General features: G+C 39.9%; 1 protein-coding gene across 1 annotated transcript; it reads left to right on the top strand.

The window, feature by feature from the left end:
• Window positions 1-2,573: 2,573 nt before the first annotated feature.
• BTNL2 (butyrophilin like 2) lies at window positions 2,574-16,002 on the top strand. Its single transcript, XM_087437860.1, is given in 10 exon segments — window positions 2,574-2,652; window positions 4,583-4,955; window positions 6,674-6,942; window positions 8,236-8,262; window positions 12,329-12,676; window positions 14,306-14,383; window positions 14,386-14,444; window positions 14,447-14,585; window positions 15,262-15,366; window positions 15,959-16,002. Coding segments are annotated over 10 exon segments (1,521 nt in total).
• Window positions 16,003-17,257: the final 1,255 nt, after the last annotated feature.

Here is a 17,257-nt window from a genome sequence, read left to right as displayed (position 1 = left end):
CTATAAAAATGTGTTGTTTTAACATATGATAAACTATATCTATTTTTAAAATTTATGTAGATATATAAGCTTCAAACTTCGTGGACTGAATAAATTTATTCTCATTAGTTAATTACTATGCTCACTCGGCATTTTGAGAATTTAACATTTGAGGTTTTTTTACTGAAAAAAATAAAATTCTAACAGCCCATGACATGTAGTAATTTGTAATTTTCTTTGGTGTGAATTTTTTTTTTTTTTTTGTGAGGATGACCAGCCCTGAGCTAACATCCAATGCCAATCCTCCTCTTTTTTGCTGAGGAAGAGGGATCCTGGGCTAACATCCATGCCCATCTTCCTCTACTTTATATGGGACGCCGCCACAGCATGGCTAGACAAGCGGTGCATCCGTGCGTGCCCAGGATCCAAACCCGCAAACCCTGGGCCACTGCAGCAGAGCGTGCGCACTTAATCGCTACACCACCGGGCTGGCGCCTTTTTGGCATGAATTTTAAGAGTGCATGCATAAACCTTGGGATTCAGAGTTGTGATTCACCTAATGCCTAAACACAAACCACCACTTATAATCACATCCTAACACTTGTACTCTGTCCAGAAAATTAAATGAAGCGTGAGTTTTTGAGAATTTTATGATATATATACATTTTAGATCATATTTCTTGACACTATCAAAGTTTACCATAGTTAATATTAGTGGTAGTTTCAGAAGATTCGTGGCCTACATTCAAATGGTAAAATAGAGATGTCAAAAATCTCAGTTAAAATGAAATGATTTAAAGTTTACAATTTAAGTCCAGCTATTTATTTACAAAAAATTTGCCAAAGATTTTCAGCACGCTGACAGCAGATGGTCTATGGTATTGTTTTTCCTCAACACTATTGGCAATCTGGGCTGGATAATTCTTTGCTGTAGGGGCTTTCCTGTGCATTGTAGGATGGGTAGAAGCATCCCAGCTACCACCCATTAGATGTCCCCTCCCCCTCAGTTGCAATAATCAAAAATGACTGCAGACATTACCAAATGTCCTCCAAGGGCAAAACTGCCCCCTTCCCCGTTGAGAATCCTGGTCTAAGGCAGTTATTCTGCCTGTTTATACTTGCTCACAAATCTCTCTCCGAGCACCACTGAAGGCTAAGATGCGTTTTCACCACTTTCTTCAAAGCTTCACTGATTTGTAGTTTTTTTCTAGGTTTTCTCCCTGCTTTAACGTGAAAGACCTAAAGGAACACAAACCTATAAACGCTTGTATCAAGTGTGTGTCCTTTTTAGTTCACGTGACTCAGTGATGGTGATTGGCATGGGCTTTGAGGGCTCTCTTTGCCCTTCCTTGGTGGAACAAAATGTTTCTGCTTTTCACAAGAAGAGTCAAGGAGGCATTGGTGATTTCCTTCAGTCTGAGGGAAGTAACTGATATGTTTCAACTGGCAAGCTACTAACAGTCTGTTCTGTCCTCTAGTGCTCAGTCTCATTTTCATATAAATATTTAAGCACCCTTTCAGATCTGGGTATTGTGACTGGGTTTTTATCAGCTTCCTTAGAGCTATATTAAATGAAAGTATGCATCATTTTAGAAAGCAAATAGAGTAAAAATAACCTCCTGAACCACTTGATTCATAATCTCCATCTCAGATGACCGTTGATTTTTCCTCTACCCTATAAAATCTTACTGGTATTAGTTTCTGGGGAAAGAGAAGCAGTAACCAACTTATCATTGCCCCTGAGCTGACAATTCTACTTGGTATGAAGCAAGTTTTTCTTTCAATAAGATACTTGACACATCAGATAGAACAAGTCTTAGACTTCTTTCACTCTGAATTTTTCATTTTCCAAAACTAAAGCTGGCATTCTATTTTTCTCCTGGTAGTTTTAAAACTCTTTAGCTGTGAGGAAGTATTTTTACAATTCTGGTAAGATGGGCATGTGGGGCTTGCCCATCTCTGATGGTTGGGCTATTTCTTTTATTCATTCCTATATGTCTTCAAGATGATTCTAAAAGGCCATTTAGGGTCGTTTCCTTGGCCATCTCCTTCTGTAGAACCATTTCCACCACTTTTTCCTTCACTTTCTAAAGCATCTCCTTGCCCCTGGGTTCCCCTGAGGTACTAATGATAACCTCCTGGCTGCAGCATGGGGATGTAGAGCTTCCTGCTCACTCCTCTATACTAGGAAACTGTAGTGATGAAGGACTTTGAGGGATGGACTGGGAGGAGGATGAGAAACAATATTTGAAGCCTGCTTTATAATTTCTGCAGGTTCAAAAGGGATGGACCAAAGGAAACTTAAAAAATATAAATACTATTGTCCCTTTAGCCCAGGAGGGCTTTTCATTTTAATCAGAAATCTTCCTTCAGGTCTAAAAAATAGCCTAAACTATAACACACTGGGTAAAGGATCGGAAATGATCAACAACTGCAGAGAAATGGAGCCATGTCCATTTCATCGTTTGATTGTGTAGTGATTGGTGTTGATTCCTCGTTACTACTGCATAACCATAGGAATCCATGGGGTATGCTTGTATTACAGCCTCACTTAGGTACATGTCATATTTTCTCTTGTGTTTGCTCCAGGGAGAATGGTGGATTTTCCAGGATGCAGTCTGTCTGGTGCTGTTGCCTCCTTCTTCTTCATACTGTTCACCATGAAGCAGTCAGGTAGGATGCCCTTCTTCCCTTTACTGTTTAACCGAATGTCCCAGATATCCAGTCTGGATGCAGAGTTCTAAATCAAAAGGGCTAGTACAATACTAAGAGTGAGGGTCCAGGGTTCAAAGCGTCTGTCTTCCAAAAAGGGCTCCTTCACTTCCAGCTGTGTTACCTTTGGGAAGTTACTTGAGTACCTTCTGTCTTAGTTTCCTCACCTTTATGATAAGAATAATGACATACCTACGTCTCACAGGCTTTAGGATTAAATGAGGCTGCACTTGAGTCAGTACCTGGAACACATAAAGTTATTCATTCATTCTCCTGCTTCTATGCAGAACAGCACTTTGGGGGCAAGAAAAGTGACTGCTTCTTACCATAAATTAAACAGCATACAAATACTTGGAAACAACAAGCAAGAAATGGAATTGGAAATTTCAGTAGCTGAATTTTGTTGGTCAAAACATTGTACCTTGGGGGCTGGCCTGGTGGCACAAGTGGTTAAGTGTGCACCCTCCACTTCGGCAGCCCGAGGTTCGCAGGTTCAAATCCCAGGCACGTGCTGTCGCACTGCTTGTCAAGCCATGCTGTGGCGACGTCCCACATAAAGTGGAGGAAGATGGGCACAGATGTTAGCCTAGGGCCAATCTTCCTCAGCAAAAAAAAGGGGAGGATTGGCATCAGATGTTAGCTCAGGCCTGTTCTTCCTCACACACACACACACCACACACACACACACACACACAACATTGTACCTTGAAAAAGGATTATGAAAATTCAATGTTAGAAGGAAATATCAGAGCCCCAAGGAAAATGCAGGATGGTGAAACATTGCACAGGGCACCCAAAGGCACAGGCTCCAGACTGAGTGCTGCCAGAAACGGTGTGATGTTGTTAGACTGCCCTCCCTTTTCTGTACTACACTTTCCTAACCTGTAAAAGAAGTCAACCAGATGGTATGACTTCAGTTCTAGCGTCATAGTCAGACTCCATCAATAAAGAATGCAGGCAGATCTCTGCTTAAGTTCTATAGTGACCTTTTAGCAGTATCTATTTGATACTGAGCAGCAAATAAACAAGATGAGGCTCCTTCCTAGGAGAATTGAATCCGCACAAAGTCCAAATGGCCCTGAAGCATTTTAGGATGAGAAGGAACATAACATACATGACATATGAAATTATTAAACATAATAACAGATAGAATTATTAAACATTTCTTCAGTTTGCAGATAACGAAGAGGTCAAACATGACTCAGAATTTGATTGGAAGGCTCAAACTCTAGATAAACCGTTGCCCTAACCTATCACAAAATGTCCTTGCAAAAAATGCATTGTACATACAGCCCCAGTAGCTGGAGTCTTGCTTCAGATCAGGAAAACAAACAAACAAACAAACTCAGTTCCTTACCTAGGACAAGAGCAATCTCAAAAAGTTAAAAAATCTAATGAATGAATATATTACTTAAATCTTAGGAAAAGTGATTACAATGTCAGTCACTAACAATATAAAGTGAAATCACTAACTGTAAAATAAATTACTAACTAATACATTTCCCAGTTAAAAAAAATCAATTTACATGTTAACTTATTTGAGAATAAAAACAACCCAGAGATGTGATTTTAGTATCTTAAATAAGAAGAAATTGAGATTCCAAATCTCAAATCTGACTGAAAATAATGGTTTTGCCCCCCAAATTACACAGCTAGTGACAGATTCAGAATTGACACTCAAATTTTTGAACTGCATGTTATTTTTAGTACACAGAATTGTTTCTGTAACAGCCAAATGTGCAAATCATCATGCTGGATTTCTCTAAAACATTGAAAACAAAGCCCTCTCTCCTCCAGGTGCCTCTATTTTGATAGATTGGGCATCCCAAAGCAAGCGTGTTAATCTTCCAATTGACATTTCCTGGTTCTTCTTTTTTACTCTATTTTGTAGATGACTTTAGAGTGATTGGTCCTGCCCATCCTATCCTGGCCAGGGTTGGGGAAGAAGGCCTACTAACCTGTTGGCTCCTCCCCAAGAGGACGGTGATGCACATGGAGGTGAGGTGGTACCGCTCAGAGCCAGGCACGCCTGTGTTTGCATACCAGGCTGGAGCTGAGGTGACCAAGTTGCAGATGGAGGAGTACAGAGGCTGGATAGAATGGATAGGGGATAACATTGCTCAGGGTAGTGTGGCCCTGAAGATGTACAACATCCAACCATCGGATAGTGGCCAATACTGGTGCCATTTCCAAGAGGGGAACTATTGTGGAGAAACAAGCTTGCTGCTCAAAGTAGCAGGTGAGTATCTGGGAAAAGACATAGGGTCTTGGAAGGAGAAGTGTATTAATTTGTGTGGTAAGCTTTTGCTGGTTGAAGAATTTCATTTTAATCATCAAGGCAATTCTTAATGCCCAGTCCTCTATCCTGATTCATTCATTTGAAGGCAAATAGTTCTGAAGTCTTCAAAGCAAGCTCACTTATAAACAATTTTCCCAAGTTTAACTTACACAATTTTGACTATTCTTGACAATTGTTTGAAATCCATGACATGTGTTTATTAGCAATTTTGCTGATGCACGAATTTGTGCCACATAGCTAGTGTGCAAGGGCAAGTCAATTGCTGAGTGAGTCTAGCTGACTGCGCAGCATCTGTATTTCAATGGATATAGTTGTTCTTTACCCAACCTCAAATATGCAGTAACTGAGATGTGAAAACTGTTTCCTTGTGTAAACAATCAGAAAGCTAGCAATGAGACTGAAAAGGGAAGAACATTGTGCTTTCATGGAGATTATCATATACTAGTGGTCAATGAATTGGGGACTCACAGATGCTTTTGGACATACCCACTGTCAGTGGCAAGGTTCTGCGTGATGCTTTTGTATTAGCAAAGTAGGAAAGAGTCCAGAAAAAGGGGATGACTAAAGAAAGGGTCTTTCTTAAGGAAAAACAAATAGCTGAAAAGTAAACACTCATATGGTTTCCTGGCAGGAATAACTCTTCCACATGCTAAAGAGACATTCAGGCAAGTCCATTTACCTTATCAGGGAAATAATTTTCTGGAGATGTTAACATCTCTGGCTGATGCTGTTTCCTTCTTTACTCCCCAATGAGGCTGTTTCCTAACACCTTTTTCTTAATGCTCATGACTATGATGATGATGATTATTATTATGTTCAAGGTGATTCAAGATGCATGAAAGAACCCATGTATTTCTGAGATGTGGAGTGGGGAGGGCACATGTTAAGGCATTTCATTATTAGGGACATTTGAAAATAAGCCACACATTTTCTAAGGCTTTAGGTGAAGTGAGAGGGTCTCTTTCTCTCAGCAAGTGATCAAGACAGAATTCCCATCTATGGAAAATATAGACACCATTGGGTTTGAGAGTTGCATTGACTAGAGAAATAATTTCATGATTATATAAAACTAGGATTTCTCAAAAGCATTTTCCCATTGAATGGAATATTTAGAAACAAGAACTCTTCATGGACCTTCCTATTTCACACACTCCAGTATATCTACTTGCATCCCAAGATCACAACCACCAACAAAAGGAATGGGAAGAATAGTCCCCATGGAGATGATTTCTGACTTGATATTAAATATTCTATTTAGATTAGAGTCAAAATATTAGACGCAGTGCCTTACACAGGTAATATTAAGTTGAAAAAGTCAGAGTTCATAGCATGGGGGATTCCATGAATAATCTACATCACATCTTTGTTTGCAGTACTAGGGACATAAGCAAACTGTCATTATGTCTCCCTTCTCTTATTCTCCTGTCTGGATCTAAAGAAAAATACTGGTCAGATACTAAAATTTAAAGATCCAGACTGGGGAACAAATAAAGTGCACGTGCACTACAACTGAGTGGGAAGAAGACTTTGGACCACTTTCTGCTCCTCAGATCCCTGAATTCCTGCCCTCTCCCTATGAGCAATGTTGATGGGGTCTCAGCTTCTATGATTTGTGCTTCCAAGGGCTCCAGGCCTCTGGGCTATGACTTCCTTCCTTCCTTCCTAACCCTAACACTAACCCAGGTCTGCCCCTAACATCCACATGGAGGGACCTGTGGAAACTGAAGTCCAGCTCGTGTGCACTGCAAAAGGCTGGTTCCCAGAGCCCCAGGTTTATTGGAAAGGCATCACAGGAGAGGAGTTGCTGACTGTCTCTGAGAATCACATCCAAGATGAAGACAGCCTGTTCTATGTGGAAGACACTCGTGTTGTTAGGAATGCCTCTGTAGAGACTGTGTCCTGCTTCATCCACAGCCACGTCCTCACTGAGGAGAAGGGGTCAGTCATCTCCATCCCAGGTCAGTGCTCTGCCTCTAGGACCAAGATGCTCAGATTAACAGGCAAGATTCCAGGGAGTGTTCCATAGCACCTAATATTTCTTTATCGAGAAAAATCTCTAACATTTAGTAATATGTATTAGAAGCTATAAAACATTTATGACTGGAAATATTATACTATGTTTTGATTGAATAGCTGTTAGTGGCATTTCAGTTATTTTCAAGTTCTGCCTTTTCTTCTTTGTGCATTTATTTTCTTTACTCACCAGTATGCATCACATTGTGAAGAAAATAATACCATATTCTTTCCACTGAAATGTTTTCCTATGCTGTATTGTGCTGATTACTTCTAGGAACCTATCATGTGAAGATAATCAGAGATGGAGACAACTATTTATATAATAGCATCTTAATTATAGTCTCTTTTATAAATAACAACAAAAACAAGAGCCAAAAAAACCCAATACAACAGTGGAGCATTGTGTCTTATGTTACTATAAATTATAGCTTTGATGAAAAATGATTTTTTGAAATAATTTTAATGGTTTAAAAATCCTTATGATGGACTATTCAATGATAAACATTCTATCTATCTGTCTATCTATATCTATATCTATCTATCTATCTATCTATCTAATCTACAAATAGACATTTCCAATCATATAAAGAGTATTGGCTTTAAATAACTTACACTGCACTAAGACTTTTGAGACACTCTATATTTAGGTATAAAGATATAAGTATATAGTTATTCTTATTCATATAAATGGATATAGGAAAAAATTAAAAGTAAATATACGTTAATGTTAAAAAAAGGAGTCAAATTATATATATGTATATATATATCTATATACACCGTATATGCATCTGTATATATATATGTATATAGATGGTATGTGTATATATATATATCATCATTGCAAAACATATATATATATATTTTGTCTCTCATTTTGGAATTTAGGTGATAATTGCCTATGTCCATATATTTTTATACTTTCCATGCATTTATAAAAAGAATATGTATTATTTTTATAAGATAGCTAAGTATCTATATGTTAAATATCAGCAGAAATAAACAGAATCATGGGACAAAGGACAGAACCGAGGGCATTTTTGTTGTGCAAAGAAAGAAAAGCAGCTGGCTCACCAGGTGATGCACGGGAAAGAATTAATACTTTTCTGCGCTTAATTTCTTTTTTACGAATCAAGTTTCCCAATAAAATATAGGACTTGCTTTTATTTTTTTGAAATATTTTCTCTCCTTTCCCTTAGACCAAATTCCTTAATATGTTATTCTCATTCTTTTTCCGGAGAAACTCCAGACTGAGCTGGGTAAGTAGACGTGACGGCATGCACCAGTGTAGATGAGCCTCGGCCCTGCCCCGAGGGAGGCAGTGCTCCCTGGACAAAGTGGGTGGGAGCCACCGAGACACCTTGTGATCCAGATGAGCAACTGAGGCATGAGTTTACCAAATCGCACGTTCAGTTAATACCAGAGGGGACTGGCAAAGCGCAGGCCTCCACAGCCTCCTTCTGGCACATTCACACTGTGTAACCTGCTACTTTCAGTGTTCACAGGGACCCCAGTGAGTCTCAGATGGACAACTATAAGGGGCACAGACATAATCTGCCCTATTGGGCATGAGGAAAGGGAGCTGCCTTTGGACTGTGTAAGGGATGGCACAGGACAGCTGGCTGGGTTCTGGAGGCCATAGTGTGAGTTTCTAGTGTGAGTGAGGGCAGTATCATTATGATAACTGCAGGTCACCACCCACCACCTCCACCCTCTTGCCCTGCTATGTGTTCTGCACCTGTTCCTCACCCCTGTAGGCCCTAATCTCTCTGTCGCGACAGAGCTGTTACTTTGCCAGATGCAGCCTGGGACCTTGTACCTGGGTGGATAATTTTCTTTTTTTTTTTAATAGTTAGAGTGCAGGTATTATTTTACTGTACCTCAGATAAGTGGCTTAAAAAATAACCAACTGATGTTTGAGCCTCTTTTGGTTTCTCCTTTACCATCTTCCTCCTTTCTGTGACCTCTTCTCCCAGCCCATGGCAACCAGCCTGCTCCCTGCCCAGATGCATATGAACTTGTATCATTCATTACCTCCTTCCATCAATACCCTACTCTCCTTCAAGTCACCTGTTACAGGAATGTGTGTGTGTGCATATGTGCACATTAGGTGAGTTTTAGCACACTTTTCAGCCAATGTAGGAGTTTTTGAGGAAAATCAGCATGACAGATACACCCCAATCTCTGCCAGAGTCTAGTGTGACACTTTTGACCCCATTGGGCCATAAAGATAAAGGAAAGGGCCTCGGGAAGGTCAAAGGTAACTCCACAATCTGAGGAGAGCTTCGCACCTGTAAGCCTTATCTTCTAAGTCGGATCCCCCTCTGCCTGGGGCGGCATCTGCTCATTATTGGACAGAAACTTTAACCAGCAGAGCTTGTTAGTTACAGATCAGAAAGTCAAGCCAGTGTTTGGGGCAGGTTGACAAATGTCTCTGTCCCTGAGGAAGATTTTAGGTTAAAGTCACTCCTCTGAATTATCTCAACCAACATGACGTGCCCAATGGAGACCCAGCACACAAAATACAATCCAATGTTATGGTGTTCCTTAGTTGTGCTGACCTTCTGGAACCACAATAAAACAAGATAAAATGACAGAGCTTCCCTTGGCTCCCTGTCAGGTGAGGGGAGGAGGGCTGTGCCCTCAGGAGCTTTGAGGGTGTGCTGCTGATTGAGGAGACCAGGAGCTTCACAGCCGCCTCTGTATTATCCTCATGAATTGGTGCTCAGAGGCAAGGTCCCACCACAAAGGGCCGGCTGGCAAATTAGCTCTCTATAGAAGTCCCGAGACTGAAATCCCAGTTCCCACTCTGGCAAATAATGTTATTGGTTTATAAAAATAATGACTAATTTTTTTGAAATATTAATTATATTCCAGGCACTGTGCTAAGTGCTTTACAGGAATTATTTTTTTTTCTTATGATAATTACAAAAGTCAATAGATTTATCCTCATCTTACAGTTGGGAAATAATCTAGAGACATACATGGTTTGCCAAAAACCACTATGGAAATTGTGATGTTTGCCTTCTAACCTATGTCTATCTGATTTAAGAACACTAGTTCTTATTCACTTATGTGTGATTTTAGTAAATCATTGGTCTCTATTTTTCTCATATATGTATATATATATATTTTTTGGTGAGGAAGATTGGCCCTGAACAAACATCTGTGCCAATCTTCCTCTATTTTGTATATGGGACACCACCACAGCATGACTTGATGAGTGTGTGTAGATCCACACCTGGGATCCGAACCTGCAAACCCTGGGCCTTGGAAGTGGAGTTGGAGAACTTAACCACTACGCCACTGGGCCGGCCCCTATTTTTTTTCATCGTTAACATGAAGATGTTGAATTTAATCTCTGATGTAGCATCAGGTTCTATGAGTCTAGATATGATAGGATATGATAGGATATGATAGGATAGGATATAGCGTATTTGGGGAATGAGATAGCCCACTTAATTGAATATGCTGATTGAAGGAGGATTATATGGTATGATGATGAGATTATCAGGTTTTAAGGAATGAGTGTATAATTCCGTGTACTTCACACTCCATAAATGATTTAATTTTTCAGTGGATATTCAGAAAGCATTTCAGTAACTCAAATATGAAACAAAACAATAAATGTGAGCACAAATTTTGTGGAAGTCTGTATACAAAACTGTATAGTAAAAGGAGATTATCAAAGAGCTCATATATCAGTAGAACATTAATTATTAAAAAATAGGGCTGCATGATTTTTTCTAGTACTTTAAACCTTATTTTTACTTGGATTCCAGAAAAACATGATTTCATATATTTATAATGCACCTAATTAATTAAATCTCCCTATTTATATTTTGCTTTCTTTAGTTGCCATTAAAATCAATTTTAGCTCTTAATTAACCTGTGTCTGACAGGGTAATCCAGTTTGAGATTTGATATGTACCATAGGTTGTGGACAGGGGAAAAAAAATTTCCAATGGGTAATAGAGACAAGGAAACAGTCTGTTTCATTAAATAATTTACTTTAAGACACATGGATGGAGAAATAGCAGCAAACTAAACCCTAGTTCATTTTTTCTGACTCCTACTTTTATTTTCAGATTTTAATGGATACATATGGAATGGAGACAATATTGTTTTCAGTAAAATTGAAGGACAAAGTAAACAAAATGCTAGAAATAACTGGGAGTCAAATTTTAGCTGAATAGAAGGGAATAATCCGAAAATTAGAATTGTGTTGACAGCGAGTTTCCTCCCTAGAGAAATACCCAGCAGATTTTGGCTAAATATACCATGAGAACATTTTGCCTTTGGGCATTGACTGCCATACAGACAATATACAAACTTATTCCTGGATTTCTATTATAAATGATCACAACATGTGTGAAAGCATTCTTACTATTTTATAGAAAAGGATGACTCTCAATTTAGAATAGAGAAAAGTTGGCATGGCCAGGGCCTGATAAGAACGGAAAGTGTAAATTAGCTTGGATCCAGGAAAGGCCTCAGAGGGTTCATTCTCCACAATGGGAGGATTAGACTCCTTCTGTGACTCATAATTGTTTTGTATTTTTCCAGCCTCTCCAATCTTGGTCTTATATTGTTTCTCAAAAATGATCTGAGGACATTGAACCTGGTGTGTGTTTAGAGCCCCACATATGTGGGACCTTGGGCAACTGAAATATGGTGGCTGGATCTGACATAAGGTATTATAGAAACAAACTAGGGGAAGGTTTCTTCACGTTTCATTACTAAAAATTCACATGAGATTCATTTTCATCCCCTTCCCATTATCAAAGCAGAGGGTGGCGTTGGCTCCCATGCCCTCAAGTCTCAGTCTACATGCCTCCACTCATATTTCATGGTCATCCAAGAGCTTTACATAGATTATTTTATTTAAATTCAGAACAATTTTATGATTTTGATAATGATATACTTGTTTTACAGTTTAAGAAACTCATGCATACACAGATTAAGAAATAGTTTAAGGTCATGCATATCTGAAGTGATAAAGTGTTAATTATATTTTGGGAGTTGTAGTTGCAAAATTATTTTATTGGGCTGTAATCTGAATAAAATGATAGGTAAGGGCAGGTATGGGTTACATTAGTGATTTTTATTTCCAACTGACACACATCATGGGATGGTTCTGCCTTGAAACAGGACAACCCCTATCCTGATTTCACCAAACCTCTCCCTCTCCAAAGGATGACCTTGAGCCTCACAGCTCCCCTGAGATACCCCTGGGTTCTAAACTGCACTGGAGATGTTCTTGCTGATGACACTATTTTCTCTGTTGTGAGTCTTTTGTTGTGTTTTGTCTGTTCTATTTAATAGCTTCCCTAAAAGTGATTGGACCTTCCCAGCCCATCCTTGTCAGAGTGGGAGAAGACATCCAATTAACCTGTTACCTCTCCCCCAAGGCTAATGCACAAAGCATGGAGGTGAGGTGGGTCCGATCCCACCGTTATCCTGCTGTTTATGTGTATATGGATGAGGACCATGTGGATGGAGAGCAGATGGCAGAATATAGAGGGAGGACAGCATTGGTGAGTGATGCCATCAATGAGGGGAGACTGACCCTGCAGATACACAATGCCAGAACTTCAGACGATGGGCAGTATTGGTGCCTTTTTGAAAAAGATGGTGTCTACCAGGAGGCCAGTTTGGATCTGAAGATAGTAGGTAAGGATTCTAGATGATGTTTTGTATTCAACATCTGTTCCTACTGCTGTAACATGCCAGTTCCTAGAAAATTTCTCCGGTAACTGTAGTTTTCTTAATGCCCATTCACTCACCAAATTTATATTGAACCCTCCAATGTGCAGGAACTGTTGTAGACTCTTAAAGTCCATGAACCCAAATTGACCAGACTTCACTCTTTGGGTATGGAATTTGTATCCTTCCCAGGATCTCCAAAAAGTGACCATACATTTAGTGAAATCTGAGAATTTTGCTCCATAACTTTACACAAGACTCATTACTTCACTCATTTGTGTTATTGAAATTTTGGTAAATGTGTAGTTACTAGGAAGTGTAATGATTTGAAGACTAAACTAAATCCAACATATAAACAAAAATCATAACTATTGACAATATTGACAGGATGGAGGAGGAAAGACAAAATTGCCCCCTGCATCATAATTTCCCATTGTCTATATCTGAGTTAGAATTCATTTTCCAAGGTTAGTAAATGCCATTGAGGACATAGGCCCAAATCTTGGGTAATCTACTTGTTTCTCCCACTGATTTTGTGTCTAAATTAATAAGCATATTAAGGAAATACCCAAAGAAACACATTTCAAGAAGTTAAATGGACTCCATCATTTTCTGCTATTAGACATACATATTTATAAAATTTTGATCTTTGAAAATATTCTCTTACTTTCTTTTATCCTGGCCATGTGATCCATGCCCTGGTCAAAATAAGATATAGAAGGAAAAAGATTGGACTTGAAATTTATTATGTCCCTTAATCTGTCCCAGGATGATTTTATTTTTTTTTTGTGGGGAAGATCAACCCTGAGCTAACATCCGTGCCAATCCTCCTCTTTTTGCTGAGGAAGACCAGCTCTAAGCTAACATCCACTGCCAATCCTCCTCCTTTTTTTTCCCCAAAGCCCCAGTAGATAGTTGTATGTCATAGTTGCACATCCTTCTAGTTGCTGTATGTGGGACACGGCCTCAGCATGGCCGGAGAAGCGGTGCGTCGGTGCACGTCCAGGATCCGAACCTGGGCCACCAGTAGCGGAGTGCGTGCACTTAACCACTAAGCCATGGGGCCGGCCCCCCAGGATGATTTTAGGAATATAAAAAATAATAATAAAAATAAGAAAACAAAACAAAATAAACTTCCAGTTATAAAACAAATAGTCCTGGGGGAATAATGTACAGCATGGTAACTATAGTTAATAATACTGCATTGTATATTTGAAAGTTGCAAAGAAAGTAGATCTTAAAAGGTCTCACCACAAGAAAAAAAAATTTAATTGTGTGGTGATGGATGTTAATTAGACTTATTATGGTCATCATTTTGCAACATATACATATTTCAAATCAGTCTGTTGTACACCTGAAACTAATATAATGTTATATGTCAATTATATCTCAATAAAAAAATAAAAAAGAAAAACAAAAAAAAAGACACAAGAAACCACTCCAGCTAGTCTCATCCCTAAGTGGAGTGTGATTCCCCCACCAACTTTGCTCTCTTCCCCAAGCCTCTGAATCCCCCTCTTCCCTCTCAGTGAAGTCACTCACCATATGACCACCTGCAGAGACTCTAAGTTTCATTCCTTGATCTCTATCCCCCAGGACTGGGTTCTTCCCCGCTGATCACCATGGAGGGACTGATGGGGACACAGGTGATGTGAACTTCAGAAGAGCGGTTCCCATGGCCCATGTGCAGTGGAGGGACATGGAAGGAAAAACAATACCATCATTTTCATCATACCATGCCTGACTCAAGGCAGCCATGGGCTGTTCCATGTGAAGACATTTCTGTTGGTCACAAACAGCTCTGTTGTGAATGTGACCTGCTCCACCAGCAATCCCCTTCTTGGCGAGGAGAAAATGGCAACTTTTTCTCTCTCAAGTTGGTGACTCCACGTACTCTTCTCATCTTCGGAAAATAAATATGAAGACCAACCCAGATTTACTCATTTGACTGCTCTTCTACTTTTTATTTTTTCTTTCCAATGAAGTCTCCTGCTCCTCTGGTAAAAGTGGTCTTCAGGACAGCTAGAGATCCCACTGCTCTGAGTTTCTCCTTGACATCTCCAACTAAAGCCCTAAGGTTACATCGTTACGTAGTTATATACTAAATTCTAAGAATTGACTCTATTGTCACTCTATCTACAAACTCTTTTCTTCTGATGTGAAAACAATGACATCACTGTTTTTTTTCTCCTGGTTGATTTTCTTCTGGATTAGAAACTAGTTTTCCTTAACACCATCTGCATAGCTGGGGACTGGGTAGTTTTATCTTTTTGCCACCCTTGTTATTCCAGTGATTGTGGTGATATAAGTGGAAAAGAGAAGGGGAAGAAATGTGTGTGTGTGTGTATTTCTGAGAGGAGCAAACAGCAAAGCTAGTATAAACTTCTAGTCTCTCCTCAGCTTCTGCAGAGCAGGGAGGAGCAGACCAACTTCCTCTCTGAGAGGCCCAGTTCTCATCCTCCTCTCTAGCCCAGGAGCTGCTTAGATGAAAAGGACTATCTTGAAATTTTTCCAGTTTCGTGATTACTGGGATTCTGGGGTTTCCATTTTAGAGTCCAGGATGATTTTTTCATGGAAAATACTCCTTCTTTTGGGATTGCTTCTTGCTGGGACTGCAGGCCTGATCAGGAGAAAGAGCTGTAAAAAAGGTAAGTCAGGTAAACAGACACAGTGTGGAGCACACTTTGCAGTGGGAAACTTACTGTGCACTTTCCCTAGCCTCTCTTTTCAGCAATCTCATACGGCAGGCATTCAGTGAATGTCCCATAGTTAATGAAACATGAACATGGCTTACATTCATGTAATCGAGGATCAGTGCTGAATGAGATCAGAGTTTACAGTGATAATAGAAGCAAAGGGATTAAAAGACAGTAATTTGATCCCCTAGTGCACATTCCCAAGTGATCTAGTTAAGGGAGAGGAAGAAAAAATGCTGGTGGCATAGTCATCCTTGCTTTGAAGGTTGAGACCTGAGACTTAACTGCAATTCTGTTGGCATGAACATTCCACTAAGATCTTTGAAAATATGGTGACTTGCTTATTGGTTATTCCTGCTCTGCCAGTGCAGGACTTCTCACATATTGATAGAGATGCTGTTTTGCATGTGCTAGAAAGTTCTTCCACTTTAAATTTCTTGTCACTGTAACTTTTGTTTGCCTCTTTGGATGTTAATATTATGAAATTAATATTTTTAATATCTCTCATATTGATTATTATCAGAATGGATTTTTTTTCTCTACAGTGAATGAGACACTGAATCCAAATATAGGTCACCCAGAACTGATCCTTTCTGAGGGAAACAAGTGTGTGACCCATGGACATTCATTGAGCCAGATGTCCCACAGAGATTTGATGGCTTCCTCGATGTCCTGGGCCAGGAGAGGCTCATGTCAGGGAGGTGGTATTGAGAGGTGGAGGTTGGGGACAGGACAGAATGGGTCCCAGGTGTTACCAAGGACCGTGTTGTGAGAGAGTCACCTCTGTGTCACCTGAGAATGGGTTCAGGTAATTGGTTGCTATGGAATGAATAATGAGCTGTTACCTCTCCTCCAAACCTTCTCTCCCTGAAGATGGCCCCAGGACAGGTCACACTCTCCCTTGACTATGCCTCTGGACACCTCTTCTTTTCTAACATGACCAGCAAGTACCCTACCTACACCTTCCCCCAAATTTTCCTCTCAGAAACGGGACACCCCCTCTTCATTCTTTGGTCCCCTACTGTAGGTTTTCCTGACATCTTTCCTATACCCAGGAGGGTATAGGAGGTATTGCAGGGGGGCCTCTGCAATACCTCCAAAGAAAATATCAACCTTGGATTCTGGAAACCAGTATTATATTCCAAGTGCCAGATCTTTTTTCCTTTCACCAACTGCTTGAAGGAGACTCACACAGTCATCCAAATACCAAATCTAGAGTGTTTTAACTTCACATGTCAGGACTTGAAATTTATTATATCCCTTAATCCGTCCCAGGATGATTTTATTTATTTATTTTTTTTTGTGGGGAAGATCAACCCTGAGCTAACATCCACGCCAATCCTCCTCTTTTTGCTGAGGAAGACCAGCTCTAAGCTAACATCCACTGCCAATCCTCCTCCTTTTTTTTCCCCAAAGCCCCAGTAGATAGTTGTATGTCATAGTTGCACATCCTTCTAGTTGCTGTATGTGGGACACGGCCTCAGCATGGCCGGAGAAGCGGTGCGTCGGTGCACGTCCAGGATCCGAACCTGGGCCACCAGTAGCGGAGTGCGTGCACTTAACCACTAAGCCATGGGGCCGGCCCCCCAGGATGATTTTAGGAATATAAAAAATAATAATAAAAATAAGAAAACAAAACAAAATAAACTTCCAGTTATAAAACAAATAGTCCTGGGGGAATAATGTACAGCATGGTAACTATAGTTAATAATACTGCCTTGTATATTTGAAATCTGACCTGGAGACTGATTCCTACAGAGATCTATCTTATCCAAGATTTCTGATATCCTACTGATCAGAGTCTGATATCTGATGACCAAAGACATTTGGAAAATCCAATGAGAAATACAAT

This window comes from Ceratotherium simum, chromosome 13 (genome assembly GCF_057802395.1).
Source record: "Ceratotherium simum simum isolate JZ-2026a chromosome 13, ASM5780239v1, whole genome shotgun sequence".
NCBI classification, from domain to species: Eukaryota; Metazoa; Chordata; class Mammalia; order Perissodactyla; family Rhinocerotidae; genus Ceratotherium; species Ceratotherium simum.
This window is presented reverse-complemented; position numbering and strand designations above follow the sequence as displayed.